This window comes from Cotesia glomerata, linkage group LG8 (assembly GCF_020080835.1).
Source record: "Cotesia glomerata isolate CgM1 linkage group LG8, MPM_Cglom_v2.3, whole genome shotgun sequence".
Taxonomy (NCBI): domain Eukaryota; kingdom Metazoa; phylum Arthropoda; class Insecta; order Hymenoptera; family Braconidae; genus Cotesia; species Cotesia glomerata.
In genome coordinates, this window is record NC_058165.1 from 11,250,982 (window position 1) to 11,268,901 (window position 17,920).

A 17,920-nucleotide genomic window follows, 5' to 3' on the forward strand; every position below is an offset into this window, starting at 1 on the left:
TTCAATGCTTTACATGTTTTTATGTTTAGTTCTTAAAATACTAGCTTTCTATCTTATAAAGCTAACTAAATTCATTTAACAACACTATTTAAACAGAATATTGCATGCCTTAAACGCGAAGCGTGCAGGTATGCTCTACTTTCGCCTAAAAATCGTGATTCGATTAAAATGTAATTTTCATAATTTATACGAAAAAAATTATGGATAAGAAGCATATTGAAATAAATAATAACTACAGAACACGTTAACAAAATTTTTCATCGATTAAATAAGATTTTTCAGAAAAAACTCATTTTTTTTTGATAAATGAAATAAATAAGAGCGTGGTATTTACGGGAGCACTGGGCTTGATAACATCACAGCTTTGTCAAAAATCACTTTCATTATTTAATTTTTTTTTTGTTTTATTTCTTAGGAAATTTTTCAAAACTTGTGAAAATTGCGTGTCAAAATAATTCTTTTTCGATACAGTTAATTTCTTTTGACTGTCAGTTTGGTGACTCTTTCTGCGATTTTGGCAGCCGTATATATTATTTTTCATAAAACCGGATTGAAATAACTATAAACAAGCAGAAACTATATATACGTACTTGATGGTATAATTACTAACTATTTCATCAACCGTTAAAATTTTTCTTTAGCTCTTCTTACGGAGGGGGTAATACTATTCGCGGAAAAATTCAAACAAAAAAAAACAAATAATTTTTATTACGATCTAAATAATTTGTGTATGACATGAACGCTTAAGGTATGCCCATTTGGATTTTCCAAACTTTTCCAAATAATCATTCATCTTGATCATAGTTTTTTTTGCGGTTCAACGGGAAAGATTGTATAGTACAATTTTTTTAAGATGGTTAACGGTTATTCGAACCAAATATCCGTTTACTATCTTAATTTATTTGATGATTAGACGTAACTCCATGGACAATTGTGTAAAATAATTGTATACGGATAATTTCATAATATAGTAACCAACGAACATACATCGTGTATAATCTAGTGATAGATTGAGTCAGCTTTTTTATATTATCTAATCAGAAAATATTCGAAAAGTCGGTTCTTTGTCATTAATGCATAGTATTTCATGAGATGTATGTGTTTGTTCAACTCTAACGTTGTGGATTGAATGAACATCGCTGCAACAGTTTAATGATTATTGAAAACACACATTTTTAACTTCCCGCTAAAAAAATTGAAAATTTTAGAAAATCAGGAAGTTATTGGTTATACCCCGTTTTGCAAAAATTGAGTTTTCATTAGATCTCGACGTTTTAAGGTCATAGGAAGCTTCCCTGACTATTCTCGCGGTGGTGTCCGTGCGGCTGTATGTATGTATGTGTATGTATATGTGTGTGTGTGTGTGTGTGTGTGTGTGTGTGTGTGTGTGTGTTCGTGTGTGTGTGTGTGTATGTGTATGTATGTATGTATGTATGTGTGCGTATGTATGTAAACCTCTTATAACTTTTGAACGGCTCGGCCGATCGAATCGAAATAGGTGGCGATCTAAAGAGTATCATTGCTATTAAATTTTGTAAGAATTTGAATCGATTCGGTTTGCTAGATTTTGAAAAATTTCGAAAATAAAATTTTCGAAAAATTGTTTTTTTTAGAATAACTTCAAAACAGCTCCACCGATCACTTTTAAAAACAAATCTGCTTTTAAGTTTAAAAAATCACGTCGATTGCCACCGATTCCATCAAAATCGGTTGATTCGTTCAAGAGTTATCGAAAACGAAAAATTTTGAAAAAAGTGTTTTTTTCACATTTCGATATTTTTTTTTGGATCGTTTTCGATGAAATAAAATAATTATTAGAGCCTAAAAAACCACGTCTATCAGCACCAAGAACGTAAAAATCGGTTGATTGGTTCGTGAGTTGTCGTTGTCGAAAAAATTCGGAAAATATGAATTTTTCAAATTTCTCCAAGATTTTCGGTTCGATAAGTTTATGTTCAAAAGTATATTATAAAATTTGAAAAACTGTATGGAATACTACTAACTGCGTGAAAATCGATTTATTCATTCAGAAGTTATTGCAGTTTGAAAATTCAAAAAATACTGTTTATTAAACTTTTATCAGACTTTTGAGCTCGAAGAGCTTAAAAGCTTAGAACAGCTAACTCTATGAGCTCGGAGAGCTCGAAATAACATATAAATTATATTTTTGAGCTCGAAGAACTTCAAAACGTCATAAGTGCAATTTTAAGCGTTTAGGTATGGAATTAGCGGGAAGTAACGACGCCTACTTCGAGTCTGACCAGGACCAAGGTAAGTCCGTTTTACTCTCTCACGGACATTTAGTGTCCCCGTACCGAAGCCTTCTGCGGAGGTATGGCAGGTGATCATATTCTAGTAGGTGGGGGCGAAACGGAGACCATCCGCTTACCCTCCAGGGGGAAATTCGTGTAGGGCTATTAGGGTCGTCAGCCAGACACCCCTATAGTCACCAAGGTATACTAGCACCGCGAAGATTCTCCCGCGAAGATTCTTTGTGTGGATGTTTCCGACCGAGAAGTGACCGTGAAACCGCGTAATTATCATTGTAAAGGTAGTAGAAGGGGGCTCTAAAGCCACCTCCTATATAAAATAGTAGTTTGATAATAAAGTTTTCTTGATTTATAATAAAATATCTGTACCTAACTTTCGAAATACCCTTTTTCCAACCCTGGACTCCGGCGAGTATAATCCAAGCAAGGGGTAGTGATTGTTTTTTTGCTAGTCTTTCTAATTCCTAGATATTAATATATAACAGTTTTTAAGGATGTTCAATTGGCCCCCTTAAATTAATAAAATAAACAATAATCTACTAAATTAAATCAAAACCAAATTAATCTAAAGGGCACCACCAGGATTATTCTCACGGTTCCTGGAACCGGTCCAGAGCACAGAGAGCTTATCTTAGAGTTAGAAAGAGTGGATGTGTTACGTCCGGACGACAATAACACAATTAATTAATCAGTTCCTTAAATTCGAGACTAATCACCGAAGATGATGTGTCTCGGGAGGCGGGCCTATAGGTAACTGCACGCAGGATTTGACGCGACACAAGGAATGACGAGATTAGAACAATTTTGGGGAATTTCGACTCAATTGACATATTTCTTTTAGGGTAGGTCAGGGCACGAGCGAATGAAATGATAAACGAGTTTAAAATAAAATCAACGTAGAAAGAGAAACACATCCCTGTTTGAAAGGCAAACCTGTGTTGTCGTTGGGCCTTTGTCCGGGTACCTGGTGCCGAGTATTCTGGGACCATTGGCCGAAAGGAAATTACTAGCGAGTAATTAGAGTGAACAATCGTAATAAGCGATCAGGGTTTCGTTACAAATGAATAAATTCACAATTATTAGGTGAATCGCAATTTTATTGAATTAAAAGAATTAAAATTTAGTAACAATCACTGTCTGGTTGACTGGTTGGTAAATTATGTTGATTAAAATCTCGACTTGTCACTTGACTTTACAATATTAATAACTTAGACAAGGAAGAACAACTTATGATGCTCGGTGCCTTGGGAGTTACGGTAGGAGACTGAGAAAGATAGCAGATAATGGTAACTCTAATGCGTTTATGAGTTTTCTGTCTATTATCTGAATGCCGAACGTGACTGGTTTGAATTCGTTTGTCTATATTTTAAATCACTTTGGTTTTATGCCCGCGACTCAGCGCATTATTTGTTCAGCTGAGGCTCCTCGCAAGTTGTACTAGTATACAATGCTGTGACTCATTTTGTTGCTTATCTCTACGAATGAATTTTTACTTTGGGACCCTTTTACTTCGATAGCGAGACTTTTACTATTCGGATAGAACCTCGGCGGTTTTAGTGGTGATACACGCTGCTCCAAATATTCTTAGTTGTGCGTTCTTTTGTTTTTATTCACAGCTTAGTAATTGTTTATTTAGAGAGTCGAACTATATGGGATACCATGACTTATACTCACGTTACAAGGTATTTTGTTTTCAGAGATGTTTACCTCGATAAATGTTTTCCGGAGGTTCTTTTAGTTTCAATGATTGCATGTAATGAGTTTTAAAAATTCTTCAGCTCACCGATAGCTATAGGCAGCTGATCTAGGTTTATTTACTGAGAGATAAAATGTTTTAGTTTCTACTCTTCCAACCTCGAAAATTCGTTTAAGTAAATATATTTTAAACGTAAGTTGATTCTCAAGAACCGATGGCTTTTCAATCAATATAATAAAAAGTATGAAAATAATTACCCGTTTCTGTCTTAATACAATTAATTAATTACTCTCTAACTATCAATTTTTATTAAAGCCGATGGCTTGTTTATTGAATTTGGGCACACGGTGAAATTCAATCAAATTAATATTTAATGTAAGAAAAATATCACGGACCGTAACACGGGTTACGACTTCCCGATGAGTGCCGCCTTAGCTTCCGCGGCTGGAGCTTTTATATCCGCAGATCCGCCATGATGCCATAGTGGCTAGTCACGTAGCTAGACAAAGGTGCTTCCTTATAAGGTAATATTCGGTGAATATGCCCATATAAGACATTTTTCGAGGAGCTCGGCCGATGGTCATAAATTATTTTCTTCATAAAAGTCAGCCGAACAAGCGTTCAATCGAATTTTAGATAAGGGTTTACATGCTGAATCTTATGAGCGGCCAGAGTAATACTTGGGTAAATAGAGTTTTAAGCTTTTTTTAAAATGGTAAGCTTAAACTCCGCGGGCATAATTATTCTTATCTACGTTTTTTATCGCAGAGTATACAGAAAAAACATGCATTGGGACGAAAGAAAGGATTATTTATTGATAATGTAATATTCATCGGCGGCCATGTTCAAACCGCGCAAGCACCGAGCTTCTCCTCACCCGAACAATGCATGTGTGTTAGGGCCTTACGGGCAGAGAGAATCAGGCAACCAGTCTTCTGGATTGGCTTAGAACTAACGCGTGATTCTAGACCCTCCCGAATAGTTATGGTATCTATGTTGAGGTGGCGGAAAATACGCCTTCCTTGCAGGCCCGCGAGGGGGTGAGAGGACGGAGAGGTGAGCCCCTTTTGAAGCACCGTGGATCGATAGCTCATTATCTGTTCAATAATTAGTTAAGTCCCTTGATTAATTAAGAATTTGTAACTAGGCGACATGGGGCCGTAACAGAGGAAGGTGCTGTGAAATAAATAAATAGTTAACTAACAACAGATCCAAAATTTATTAATGACAACGAATTTAACAAATTTTAACACTCACACTCACACTATAATTGACTTAAAACTACAGCCTAACTATCGGCTGACCAGAACCGTAAAATTACTCTGCACAAAGACCGCAGTGTGACAGAGACCGTCTAGCCTAACTGGCGGATATCCAGAGCCAAAAAGCTAACACCTGACCAACTAACGTATTACTAAATTTTTGACTATCAACGAAACACCTCGCACAAAGACCGCAGTGCACGAGGGATTGCCAATAACACACAACTACAGAAGTAACAGCCTAGTGACTGCACCGTAAGCCAAGAAACCTTTGCAGCTCACACACATAACCCGTACAAATTTCACACGCATAACCCACACATCGACACATACATACAAAATTTACTTTACTTTTATTTATAAAAATTTAGAACAATTAGTTCAAGAAAAATATTAACATTAATTTTCAACTTAAAAATCTTCAGTCATTAGCTAGCAATTAAATTACACAATATTTCCCAGACTAACCCGGGTAAAAAAAAAACAATCTATAATAGACTCATGGAAGATCTACTACAGATCTTTCGCTATTAGATCTGCAAGAGATCTACCAGAAGTCTACCTGGGGAGACAAATTTTCCAAAAAACAGTATAGTCCATTAAAGACTTCTGGAAGATCTTAGGAAGATCCGCGAGCGAAAGATCTATGGTCGATCTTTCAAAGATCGGTGAGCAAAAGATTTGTGGCAGATCTTTTAAAAGTCTGGTCTAGAATGATAAATTTTTGCTTGATTAATTTCGATAATTCAGCTAGTGACGGCTAGTGACAGCAGTATCAAAGAACCAATTTACTTAAGCTGCAAAAAATTTTAAATCATCCTTTGGCAAGACTGCTGTAGGTTTATTTTTTTGTGCTTCATAATTTTATATAAGCTACTTAATGCAGGGTTATAAATAAAAAAAAGAAGTAAAAATAATTTATAACAATCATAAGCACTCCCACTTGAATAAAAATTCAAACGGATCTGGAATTAAAGTGTTATTTTGAGTCTCACAATACTTTTGTTTCGGATAAAAAATGAACAAAATTACAACAGTAACATTATAGTAAGTTTGCTTGAATAATCTTAAATATTATATTACGTGTACCTAGGTCAGTAAAGAAAGATACGTTTTAGATCATATGTAATTGTTAGCCGAATAAAAGAAAAAATTAAAAATTTTATTATCTTGAATCGAACAAAACAATTCTTAAACCAAGTGACATGAATTTATGTCACAAAACAGTACTTGGTTAGAGAATTTTTAAGTATAATTCAAATTAATAATATAATTTCACAGAATAATATTCGTGATTCGAGAACATTTTTCTCAAATAATTGTTTTTATCAGTGCTCATTAACTTTTACGGTGACTTTCATCACTACATCGAGAATATAGTGAACGGCTTCTTGATCGTTCACGTGACCAATGATGACGATCAATGGAACGACGGTTGTGAGAAGATTTTTTGGAGTGATGATCAGGCTGTCGATAATTGGGAGAGTGATCTTGTGATTGATAGTGCGAACGCGTAGAAGAATCATACGGAGACTGACTGGGAGTATGCAACGACGATTCACGAACATGAGATGATTTTGGTGTCGTGATCTGCGATTGGCGACGAGATGTTGAACTTGATGACTTTTTTGAATCGACTGGATTTTGTAAAGGCTTCGAAGAAACGTTATTAGTTCGCCTGATTGACGTAAACATTTGTGTAACGGCTCGCTCAAATTTCTCAAAATTCAGTCTTGGTTTTGAATTTAATTTAACATATTCTGAAAAATTCAATTTTTTAATCCAAAAGCTTTATAAAAATGTCTGAAAAAGTCCAACACTTGCTACTATCTTTCAGAATTTTATTATTGTTTCCTAACTCGCTTATGTTGTTTAACGTATAGGAATTCATGATTCAAATTTTGTGAAAAATCAAATTGACACAGAAAGATACTAGCACGCATTAAATTTTTTTATTAAGTATAAAGCGAAAAATACACAAGAAGAAAAATTTTTCGGTTAAGGGGTCCCGGTGGTCTAACAGCCTAAAATTTAATCTATTCTAAAAATTTTATTTCTATATGAAGGGAATGACTAATGCTTTCAAATTTTTTTACACTTATTCTATTACTTATCGTATTTAAAAATATTTTTCGAAAACGAATTTCAGATTTTTACTTTAAACTACGCGCCATTTTGTCAAATATTTTTTTTTTTTTTTCATTCTAGTATCGACGATAACTATACTTATACTAATTAAAAATCAGTCATATTTTTTAATTTCAGATTAGAGGGAGAGATCAATCTACCTCCACCAATCAGGTCCATTTTTTTTTTAGAGGGGGATTTCAGCGCCATTTTTCTAATTAAAAAAAAATTTTTTTTTTGTTTTTATTTTCATTTTTGTGTAGTTGATAAGTAATAGGATAAGTGTTAAAAAATTTGAAAGAATTAGTCATTACCTTCACATAGAAATAAAATTTTTTAAAATAGCTTAAATTTTAGGCCGCTAGACCACCGGGTCCTCTTAATAGAACAAAATTTTCTTTTCTCAAAAAAATTTTTTTTGTGTTTCATAACAAAGAATCTAGGTAAAGTCAAGTAAATTTTTCGTTCTGTATACAAAAAAAAATTTTTATGAACATATTTATATACCGTAAACTGTTTGGCTAACGTCTAGGGGTAATGGCTGCCACCCATTTCCACCAGTTCGGCTCATAGTAGATAATCGGTCTTCTCCAATTATCGATTTGAAGAGTCGTCGCGCCATTTCAGCAGGATCATGACGAAACTTCACTTTAATATAATTTAAATCCACTTCACTGATGTAAACATCTGAGTTTTCAATTAACTCCTTCTAACAAAGAAATAAATAATTAGAAAATTTTATAACAAATAAATACATTAGATGAAATTGTCAAAATAGTGTCAAGAATAGAAGAAATATTTCAAACTTACTTTTTTAGCTGAAGGAATATTCCATGCATATTTTGGTTTCTCTTCCCGAGTGGTATTTCGACCAAGAGATCCACTGTGATCTTGGTTCAAAGACTTCTTACAGACTTGAGTGGTTTTCACTTCATCACGTGATAAAATCGGTGAATGGAATACTTTTGGTGATTGAATAGGTTGGAAGTGAGGTGATTTTTCAGAACTCGGAGAAAATGAAACATTTGAACGTGAATGTGCTACTTCCCTGGATTTTTGAAGAAATTTGTGGTGATTCAAGCCAGAAAACTTATCGGAATACTCAGAACGAGACGACTTAAAACGTTTCTGATTGTTAACGTTCCGGGATTCGGTTGCTGAAAATGCATTAGAAGAGCAAACAGTCGTAGAGCTTTGTACGTCAGGATGTTGACTTGAATTATCAGCTGAGAAGTTTGTGGTGTCACGATTATGTAGATGGCGTGATTTTTTAGCTGATTCAGAATCAAATGGAAATAGAACCCTGGGTTCGGAAAACTGAGATGACTTCGGGTTGACTGCTTGAGTAGTGTGGAGTTGACTGGATTTTTGACGCAAAAAAGTTAGTAATTCTTTACACAATTGAATTCCTCTGGCAAAATCTTAGTCAAAGAATATTTTTGTTTTAGGATGCAGCATACAAAGTTATTATTTTTTTTATTGTAAAAATTTTGAATGGGTAATAAAATTAATTTTAATGTCTAGTATTTATAGGTTAATTGAAGGTAGTGTCATCTGTTTTGAAATAATTATAATTCATTGAAAATGAGCTATCAGAAGAAAGTTATTCATTCATTCATTCATTCATTCATTCGTAAGTCACTAAACTTATAATTTTTGCGAATTTCAAAATTTGAAATGGGCCATGAAATAACTAGAAACATTTAAAAATAAAAGTTAAATAGATCAAATTGAAGGGAGTTTAATCAGCTTTAAGATGGAATTTTCAGTAGAAAACAATCTATTCTCAGTCAAAAGTCATTCATAGTTAAAAGTCATTCGTAGTCACCCAATTTTATCGACATTAAAAATTAAGATGGCTAGTATTACTTAAGTTGATTGTCTGAGCAATAAATGTAATAAGTCTTATAAAGATCTTATCATAATATTTGTTAGAGGTTACGTGACTAATGCAAAATTATGGGTTATGATAGCTAAAAAATTGTACCTTCTTGCGAAGTTTTACAAACTTGACATACAAATGGAAAATTCACATTTTGTTTGTCAGTCTCAATTTCAGCCCGGACCATCCGTGATTTTGATCCATTATTAGGGTTAATAACTTCCAGTTCTTCGACTGGTGAGTAACCGCGATCTGATAAAATATCATCGTCATCTGAATTGTGAAGATTACTTGCATTAGTCCGCGAAGTGATGTCTTGAAGGATGTTTTCAGTAAGAGTGATCGAATCGTTTTCTCGGGATTTGCTGGCATTGAGGGCTTTTTTTGCTGTTTTTAAGTCAGCAACAGCTGAATTATTTTCAGCCTTCTTCTTTTCACGACACTCATCCGGGACATCGGGTAATGTCACATTCCCGTCAGTATCAACAACCAGAGACTCCAGCCACTGCTTGTCCTCTAATGACAATATGATGTGAAATTAACAATAGAAACATGAGAGAAGATAAAAAACAACGAGTAATTTACTCTGTAAATTATAAAACTATCAAGACTTAAGTAAGTGAAACAGAAGAATAAAAACAATAAGGAAAAAACCAACCAAAAATAAATGAATTAATACAAAAATTGAAGAATATGTTAAAATGATCCCATAATAAATTAGTTGACTTACCACTTGTACGTAAAACTTTAACAGAATAAAATTTGTTTTTCCATTTAGCTGAAGCATCACCATTTTTCTCAAATTTAATTGAATTGTAATTCACAATATCCCATTCGCGTGAACCACACCAAAGGACAAGAGCCCAAAGAATCATTATCAATGAAAAATAATGCAAATTAAAGAACAAGACGAGATAACCACGACTTGATTAGTTAAGAGATAATTGTTTATGTATAAATAAATAACGTAACCATGGCAATATTATAATCAACACAACAGTAATCGTAAAAAAAAAAATAAATGAACGATTAAAAAAAAAAATATTTAATAAAAAAAAAGTTGTATGTACTTAATTACAAATAAATGGGTTATAATGATAAAAAATTAAATAATAAAAAATAAATAAAAACAATAAAAACATTGGAGAGAATCACAGTAAAAAATGCCGAAGCGAGTAAAACCATTCGAGGAATATTCTAGATCTTATCGATATAAAATTATAAAATTTTTGAAAGATCAAGGAGATGAGCCGATGCAAAATGAGAACGACAGATGCATGAGTGAATCAGATAATTTGACTAGCTCAGGTAAGACTAATACAACCAAAAATATAACAGACAAAATTAACAGAAAATATATTCTAAGATGCAGATGACGAGGTCTCAATGCAGAGTTTGTCAAATAGTTTGAATTTAACAGAATCAAACGATGAACTTGAAGGTACAGAACTTGGCGAAGCTCAAAAATTGATGATTTTTAAACTGGTGGAGCTGAATAAATCAAAGGTTATAAATATTTTTGGAATTTAGGTTAGATTTGGGCTGGATTTAATTTCAGAAATTTTATTTTACTATCTTTAGAATAGAAAAAGGAACCATGTTAAGAAATTGATGATTTTTTAACTAGTAGATCTGAAGAAATTAAAGTACATAAATACTTGTAAAACTTCCCTTGTGACCTTGAGTCCACCGTGTATCCACGGTGTATACACGGTGTACGTGGAAACACTGTGTAAGCACCATGGATGCACGGTGTATGCACCATGAAATCGTGAAATTTTTACATGGTGTAGCCACCATGGATACACAGTGTATTAACAGTGTATCCACAATGTATTTCATGTATTTGTATGTCTGCATCTGTGAGTTTGGATATACAAATACATGGAGTGAGCAGGTGCTGATTCCTGAGCAGGTATTGAGGCTTTTATCTTATACCAAATTGAAGATTATTATTATTATTATTATTATTATTATTATTATTATTATTATTATTATTATTAAATTAATGTGAAGCTACACAGAAAAAACGGTTTACTTGAGTGAAAATATAAATTCTATAACATCTGTTTTTTTTTTTTTTTCAATTTTAGAAATTTGTTTATTTTTGCAACGCAAAAAAAGGATCAATTACATACAGGGTAGTTTGGACGATGTAAATCTCTACGCACGGGACTGGGCAGGTGAATTATTCAGGCAATGTAGGAAAAAACTAAAAGTTTTAAATGGTCAAGGATGAATAAAGCTAAAAGTTTAGAACTAAAGAGGGTATAAACCTAAAAAATATTTATAATTGCAAGATTCAATGTAATTGTTGAAATTTAATAAACTATTTTTGTAATGATCTAAACCCGATATTATTATGTTATTGAATGCTCAGAGGGGTTGTCCCCGAAGTCCGACTCTCCAAGGGCCCAGCCTGAGCTCCATCCATTACTGCTGGACCACTCCGCACAACAAGGCGGTTAGCGGCCACAGCAGGCCTAAGTCATTTCCCTAAGTAGACGGAGGGAACCTAATATTATTATTATTATTATGTTATAAAATGCTCAGGGGGGTTGTCCCCGAAGTCCGACTCTCCGAGGGCCCGGCCTGAGCTCCATCCATTACTGCTGGACCACTCCGCACAACAAGGCGGTTAGCGGCCACAGCAGGCCAAAGTCATTTCCCTAAGTAGACGGAGGGAACCTAATATTACAGCCTTCTGCATCCTGACAGCCAAGAACTCAGATTTTTACGTGCAAGCTGGAACTTTGGCAAGTGAGGATACAAAAGACTGTTTCATCCCTCCAAGGATGCCAACGATTAGGACGACTAGTTTGACACGGTAACCTGGGTAAAGTTTGCCAATTTGAAATAGGAGATCCTGATATATTTTTCTTTTGTGCTCTTCTTTGGCTGAGATGTTGTGTTCAGCCGGAGCCGAGAACTCAATGACATAAATGTCACGAGTGGCCTTGTCGAAGAGCACAATATCAGGTTTGTTGTGATCGATCCGCCGGGTTGTTGCAAATGGCATGTTCCAGTAAATTTTGCAACTGTCATTCTTAACAACCTGGGGAATATCTCCTGGTAGATAAGGCAGCACTGGTGTCATATCAATACCGTAGTAATGACGAAGATAGTAGTACAGTACTCTCAGGGCAGCGTTGTGACGCTGGATATATGTACCTCTCGCCAACACAGGACATGCCGACAAAAGGTGCATGAGCGTCTCCGGGTGTTGTTTACACATCCTACATGACGTGTCCAGAAGCTGCACCTGGAGCACCTTGCTACGGTATTCTAGAGTGTTAATGACACCATCTTGGCAGGCAAATATGAACCCTTCAGTCTCGGACATCAGGCCAGCTGACTTTAAGAAGGAAAAGGTCAGCTGGGTGGACAAGCTATGATCACGCACGTGTTTGAAGTACACGCTGTGCATGGACTTGTCCATCAGTTCGCCTAGGAGTTGTTTTTCCTCGGCGTTCCTGATGACACTCTTAAATTCTTCCTTTCGGAGTTCCATAAGAGCGTTTATCTCTCCAAGACCAAGGGTTCTTGCTGCATATATAGCTGCCTTATACAAGAACGACCCCTTATGCGCATTTTCATGTTTATGTACGATTTGCATAAGGAAGTCATCCTCGTCTGCAGTGAAATTGACAACCTCGAATGTTAAGCCCAGGACCAAACGATCATGCAGCCGCTCCAAACTCTGCAGACCTCTCCCACCGATGGACCGGGAGAGGTATAATTTGGCGACTGATGAATTGGGGTGCATGCTCCGATTCATATTGATAACCTTACGGGTTTTGATGTCGAGATCTCGTAAATCCTTTCGGGCCCATTTCAGGACACCGAAAGAGTATAGTAAGACTGGGACAGCGAGCATGTTAGTGGCGGAGACTTTATTTTTGCCGGAAAGTTCGGAGGACCAAATTTTCCGGAGTCTCCTAACATACTCACTACGGAGAGTTGCTCGGACTTCAGAGACCGCATGCATGCGGTGCTCTTCCATTCCTAGGTATCTATACAACTCTCCGGCGCCTAATTGTCTTAAGATGCTCCCATCTACTAACTCGACATCATCACCCGTATCAGAGCACTTACCCCTCGCCAGATGTATGACCGCACACTTGTCCAACCCAAAAGACATTCCGACATCTCGTGTGTACTCAGCTACGATGTTCAGGGCTGCCTGTAGATGATCTTCATTAGCACTATATAGCTTCAGATCATCTATGTAAAGCAGATGGGTGATCGAGTATTTTCGATCACCCGGAGGCCCCACAGAGTACCCATGGGTTTTACGGAGAGCAACAGATATAGGCAGCAGTGACATGCAAAACAGCAGAGGGCTCAAGGAATCGCCTTGGAAGACCCCTTGTTTGTACTCTACAACTCTGGTTACGTGCAGTGCGTTTCCATTTCCTATATGGAAACGCGTTCGCCAGAGCTGCATTGTACGCCGAATGCATTCCACCGTTTCGGGATTGACACGACACGGATTGATATGACACATCGATCAACTATCAGGTTCTCTTTGCAACCTGACAGGCCTCTTTTGTTGCCACGCTATTCATATATCTGTTGCCATATAGGTCCTATCTCCTGCAAGATACGGTTATTCAAAATTTTTGTAAAAATTTTATAAACCGCATTCAGGCAGGTGATAGACCTGTAATTCATTGGGTCAGACAAGTCACCTTTTTTGGGTATCAGTACGGTTCGCCCTTCTACGAGCCAGTCTGGAATCGGTTCGTCAGCTCTAATGTAGGATGTAAATATACGGGCCAAATGGAGGTGGGTAGAAGTAAACTTCTTCCACCAGAAGACATTAATGCCATCTGGTCCCGGGGCAGCCCAATTTCTGCTGCCATCTAGAGCTAAACGAACTTCATTTACACTGACTGCAGGGCTCTCTTCATCAGCATTCTCTCGACGGTGTTTCCGACAAAATGCTTTAAAGTCATGCAGAGCTGGAGTGTTGGCGTTTACGTTTGGTTGATCTCCATACAACTCAGTCCAAAAGGCTTCCACCCGCTCAGGTGCTGGATAATTCCCGGTAACAACAGTCTTTGGTGTCAGAAAGCGTGAAGGGCTAGATCGAAACAACGAATTGTCGACCAGCCGTTTCAGCCTTTTCTCTAGTGACTTTTTGGCAGTCACTAGAGCTCGCAATTTATTAAGCGACTCTTCTTTGATGACAAGAAGAGTACTTTTATTCAATGTGTGATGACGCCACCGAAGTTCAGCAGCAATGCGACGTACTCGGGGCGTGTATGCTCGTTGGGTTGTTACGAACTCAATCACACATTGGATGCGAGAGACATGTTTCCGGGATCTGTCAATTTTGTCGCCAAGTTGTGCGATGCGCTGTCTCAACCTTGCCTCGATTGAGAGACGATGTCTCTCTCTCGGAAAAGCCGAAACTGCTGCACCATACACAACCTGGTTCACAGCGAGCAGAGTGGAATCCTCCTGGATCTGTGTAAAGAGATCTTCATTGACCTTGTCAAGTTGTTGTTGGGAGTAAGTTATCTTTTTAGATATACTTACTTGCCGTCCTATGAAGGGATTGTTGTTATCCAAGGAGGAACGGCGTCGCTCTTGGTGTAATTGCGCCGGAAAGGAAAGTCTATTAGACTGCCTTCTATCCGGCACAAGCGATCGTCTGTTTCGCCGGAGATGAGCGGCATAGTTACGCAGGTGTTTCGGTGTAAAATGTGCTAGCTCCGGATGCATGTCACTCCAAAGAGTGTGCATCCGGGCTATGTAACCGATCATCCCCGGATCGCTGCGCTGGTAACACGCCAAGAGATCGACTCGCAGTTCCTCCGTCCACTTAAAGTTAGTCCTTAAAGCGCCAGTGTCATCATCATTTATCGGGTCCGGTGTGCTCCTCCCACCTGATAAATGGTCCTCATCCGAAAAGGACCGGTTGTGGGGAGCACTTCTGAGATTATGTCTCGTTGTAACTCAGAGTTTCAATGCAGTGGGTAGTTGGCCCACTGCACCTGTTACGTCGTTTGCCTACAGACCTGGTGTTCTGGTCTGCGTTTCCCGCGGTGCGCCACTTGGAGGCCACGTAACAAGCCCGCTATTATTATTATTATTATTATTATTATTATTATTATTATTATTATTATTATTATTATTATTATGTTATTAAATGCTCAGGGGGGTTGTCCCCGGAGTCCGATTCTCCGAGGGCCCAGCCTGAGCTCCATCCATTACTGCTGGACCACTCCGCACAACAAGGCGGTTAGTGATCACAGCAGGCCAAAGTCATTTTCCTAAGTAGACGGAGGGAACCTAGTATGACAGCCTTCTGCATCCTGACCGCCAAGAATTCAGCTTTTGATGAGCAAGCTGGAACTCTGGCAAGTGAGGATACTGTTTCATCCCTCCGAGGACGCCAACAATCAGGACGACGAGCTTGACACGGTAACCTGGGTAAAGTTTGCCAATTTCAAACAGGAGATCCTGATATATCTGTCTTTTGTGCTCTTCTTTGGCTGAGATGTTGTATTCAGCCGGGGCCGAGAACTCAATGACATAAATGTCACGAGTAGCCTTGTCGAAGAGCACAATATCAGGTTTGTTGTGATCTATCCGCCGAGTTGTTGCAAACGGCATGTTCCAATAAATTTTGCAACTGTCATTCTCAACAACCTGGGGAATATCTCCTGGCAGATAAGGCAGCACCGGTGTCACGTCAATACCGTAGCGGTGACGAAGATAGTAGTACAGTACTCTCAGGGCAGCATTGTGACGCTGGATGTATGCACCTCTCGCCAGCACAGGACATGCTGACAAAATGTGCATAAGCGTCTCCGGATGTTGTTTACACGCCCTGCAGGTCGTGTCCGGGAGCTGCACCTGGAGCACCTTGCTACGGTACTCTAGAGTGTTAATGACACCATCTTGGCAAGCAAATATGAACCCTTCAGTCTCGGACATCAGGCCAGCTGACTTTAAGAAGGAAAACGTCAGCTGGGTGGACAAGCCATGATCACGCACGTGTTTGAAGAACACGCTGTGCATAGACTTGTCCATCAGTTTGCCTAGGAGTAGTTTTTCCTCGGCGTTCCTGATGGCGCTCTTGAATTCCTCCTTTCGGAGTTCCATAAGAGCGTTTATTTCTCCAAGACCAAGGGTTCTTGCCGCATATATTGCTGCCTTATATAAGAACGACCCCTTATGCGCATTCTCATGTTTATGAACAATTTGCATAAGAAAGTCATCCTCATCTGCAGTGAAATTGACAACTTCGTGTGTTAAACCCAGGACTAAACGATCGTGAAGCCGCTCCAAGCTCTGCAAACCTCTCCCACCGATCGACCGGGAGAGGTATAATCTGGCGACTGATGAATTGGGGTGCATGCTCCGGTTCATGTTGATAGTCTTACGGGTTCTGATGTCGAGATCTCGCAGATCCTTTCGGGCCCATTTTAAGACACCGAAAGAGTATAGTAAGACTGGGACAGCGAGCGTGTTAGTAGCGGAGACTTTATTTTTGCCGGAAAGTTCGGAGGACCAAATTTTCCGGAGTCTCCTAACATACTCGCTACGGAGAGTTGCTTGGACTTCGGAGACCGCATGCATGCGGTGCTCTTCCATTCCTAGATATCTATACAACTCTCCGGCGTCTAATTGTCTTAAAACGCTCCCATCTACCAACTCGACATCATCACCCGTAACAGAGCACTTACCCCTCGCCAGATGTACGACCGCACACTTGTCCAACCCAAAAGACATTCCGACATCCCGCGTGTACTCTGCTACGATGTTAAGGGCCGCCTGTAGATGATCTTCATCAGCACTATACAGCTTCAGGTCATCCATATAAAGCAGATGGGTAATCGAGTATTTTCGATCACCCGGAGGCCCCACAGAGTACCCACGAGTTTTACGGAGAGCAACAGATATAGGCAGCAGTGAGATGCAAAACAGCAGAGGGCTCAAGGAATCACCTTGGAAGACCCCTCGTTTGTACTCTACAACTCCGGTTATGTGCAATGCGTTTCCACTTCCAATGTGAAAACGCGTTCGCCAGAGCTGCATTGTACGCCGAATGCATTCCACTATTTCAGGATTGACCCCCAGGCATTTGAGGAGATATAAAATCAACTCATGAGAAGTTGAGTCAAATGCCTTGCGATAGTCGATCCAGGCCATTGACAGGTTGCGTTGATAGTAGATCGCATCTTGTGTGACACATCGATCAACTATCAAGTTCTCTTTGCAACCTGACAGGCCTCTTTGCTGCCACGCTGTTCATATATCTGTTGCCATACAGGTTCTATCTCATGCAAAATACGGTTGTTTAAAATTTTTGTAAAAATTTTATAAACCGCATTCAAGCAGGTGATAGGCCTGTAATTCTTTGGGTCAGACAAGTCACCTTTTTTGGTATCAGTACGGTTCGCCCTTCCACGAGCCAGTCTGGAATCGGTTCGTCAGCTCTAATGTACGATGTAAATATACGGGCCAGATGGAGGTGGGTAGAAGTAAACTTCTTCCACCAAAAGACATTTATGCCATCTGGTCCCGGGGCAGCCCAATTTTTGCTGCCATTTAGAGCTGAACGAACTTCATTCACACTGACTGCAGGGCTCTCTTCATCAGCATTCTGTCTACGGTGTTCCCGACAGAATGCTTTAAAGTCGTGCAGAGCTGGAGTATTGGCGTTCAC

At 38.3% G+C, this 17,920-nt stretch overlaps 1 protein-coding gene across 1 annotated transcript; it reads right to left on the bottom strand.

Moving 5' to 3' along the window:
- Positions 1-6,460: 6,460 nt before the first annotated feature.
- Positions 6,461-8,798, bottom strand: LOC123270723. The gene is made up of 3 exons (XM_044736879.1): positions 8,166-8,798; positions 7,863-8,064; positions 6,461-6,988 (listed from the first exon to the last, which is right to left on the bottom strand). The coding sequence occupies exons 2-3, from the start codon at positions 7,975-7,977 to the stop codon at positions 6,567-6,569; spliced, it is 537 nt and encodes a 178-aa protein (XP_044592814.1). The 5' UTR covers positions 7,978-8,064; positions 8,166-8,798; the 3' UTR covers positions 6,461-6,566.
- Positions 8,799-17,920: the final 9,122 nt, after the last annotated feature.

Excerpts from the sequence above, each read along its gene's own strand:
- LOC123270723 (XM_044736879.1), bottom strand. The coding sequence starts at position 7,977 with ATGGCGCGACGACTCTTCAAATCGATAATTGGAGAAGACCGATTATCT. Across the intron at positions 6,989-7,862 it reads CGTTAGCCAAACAGTTTACG|AATATGTTAAATTAAATTCA; the intron begins GTATATAAATAT and ends TGAATTTTTCAG.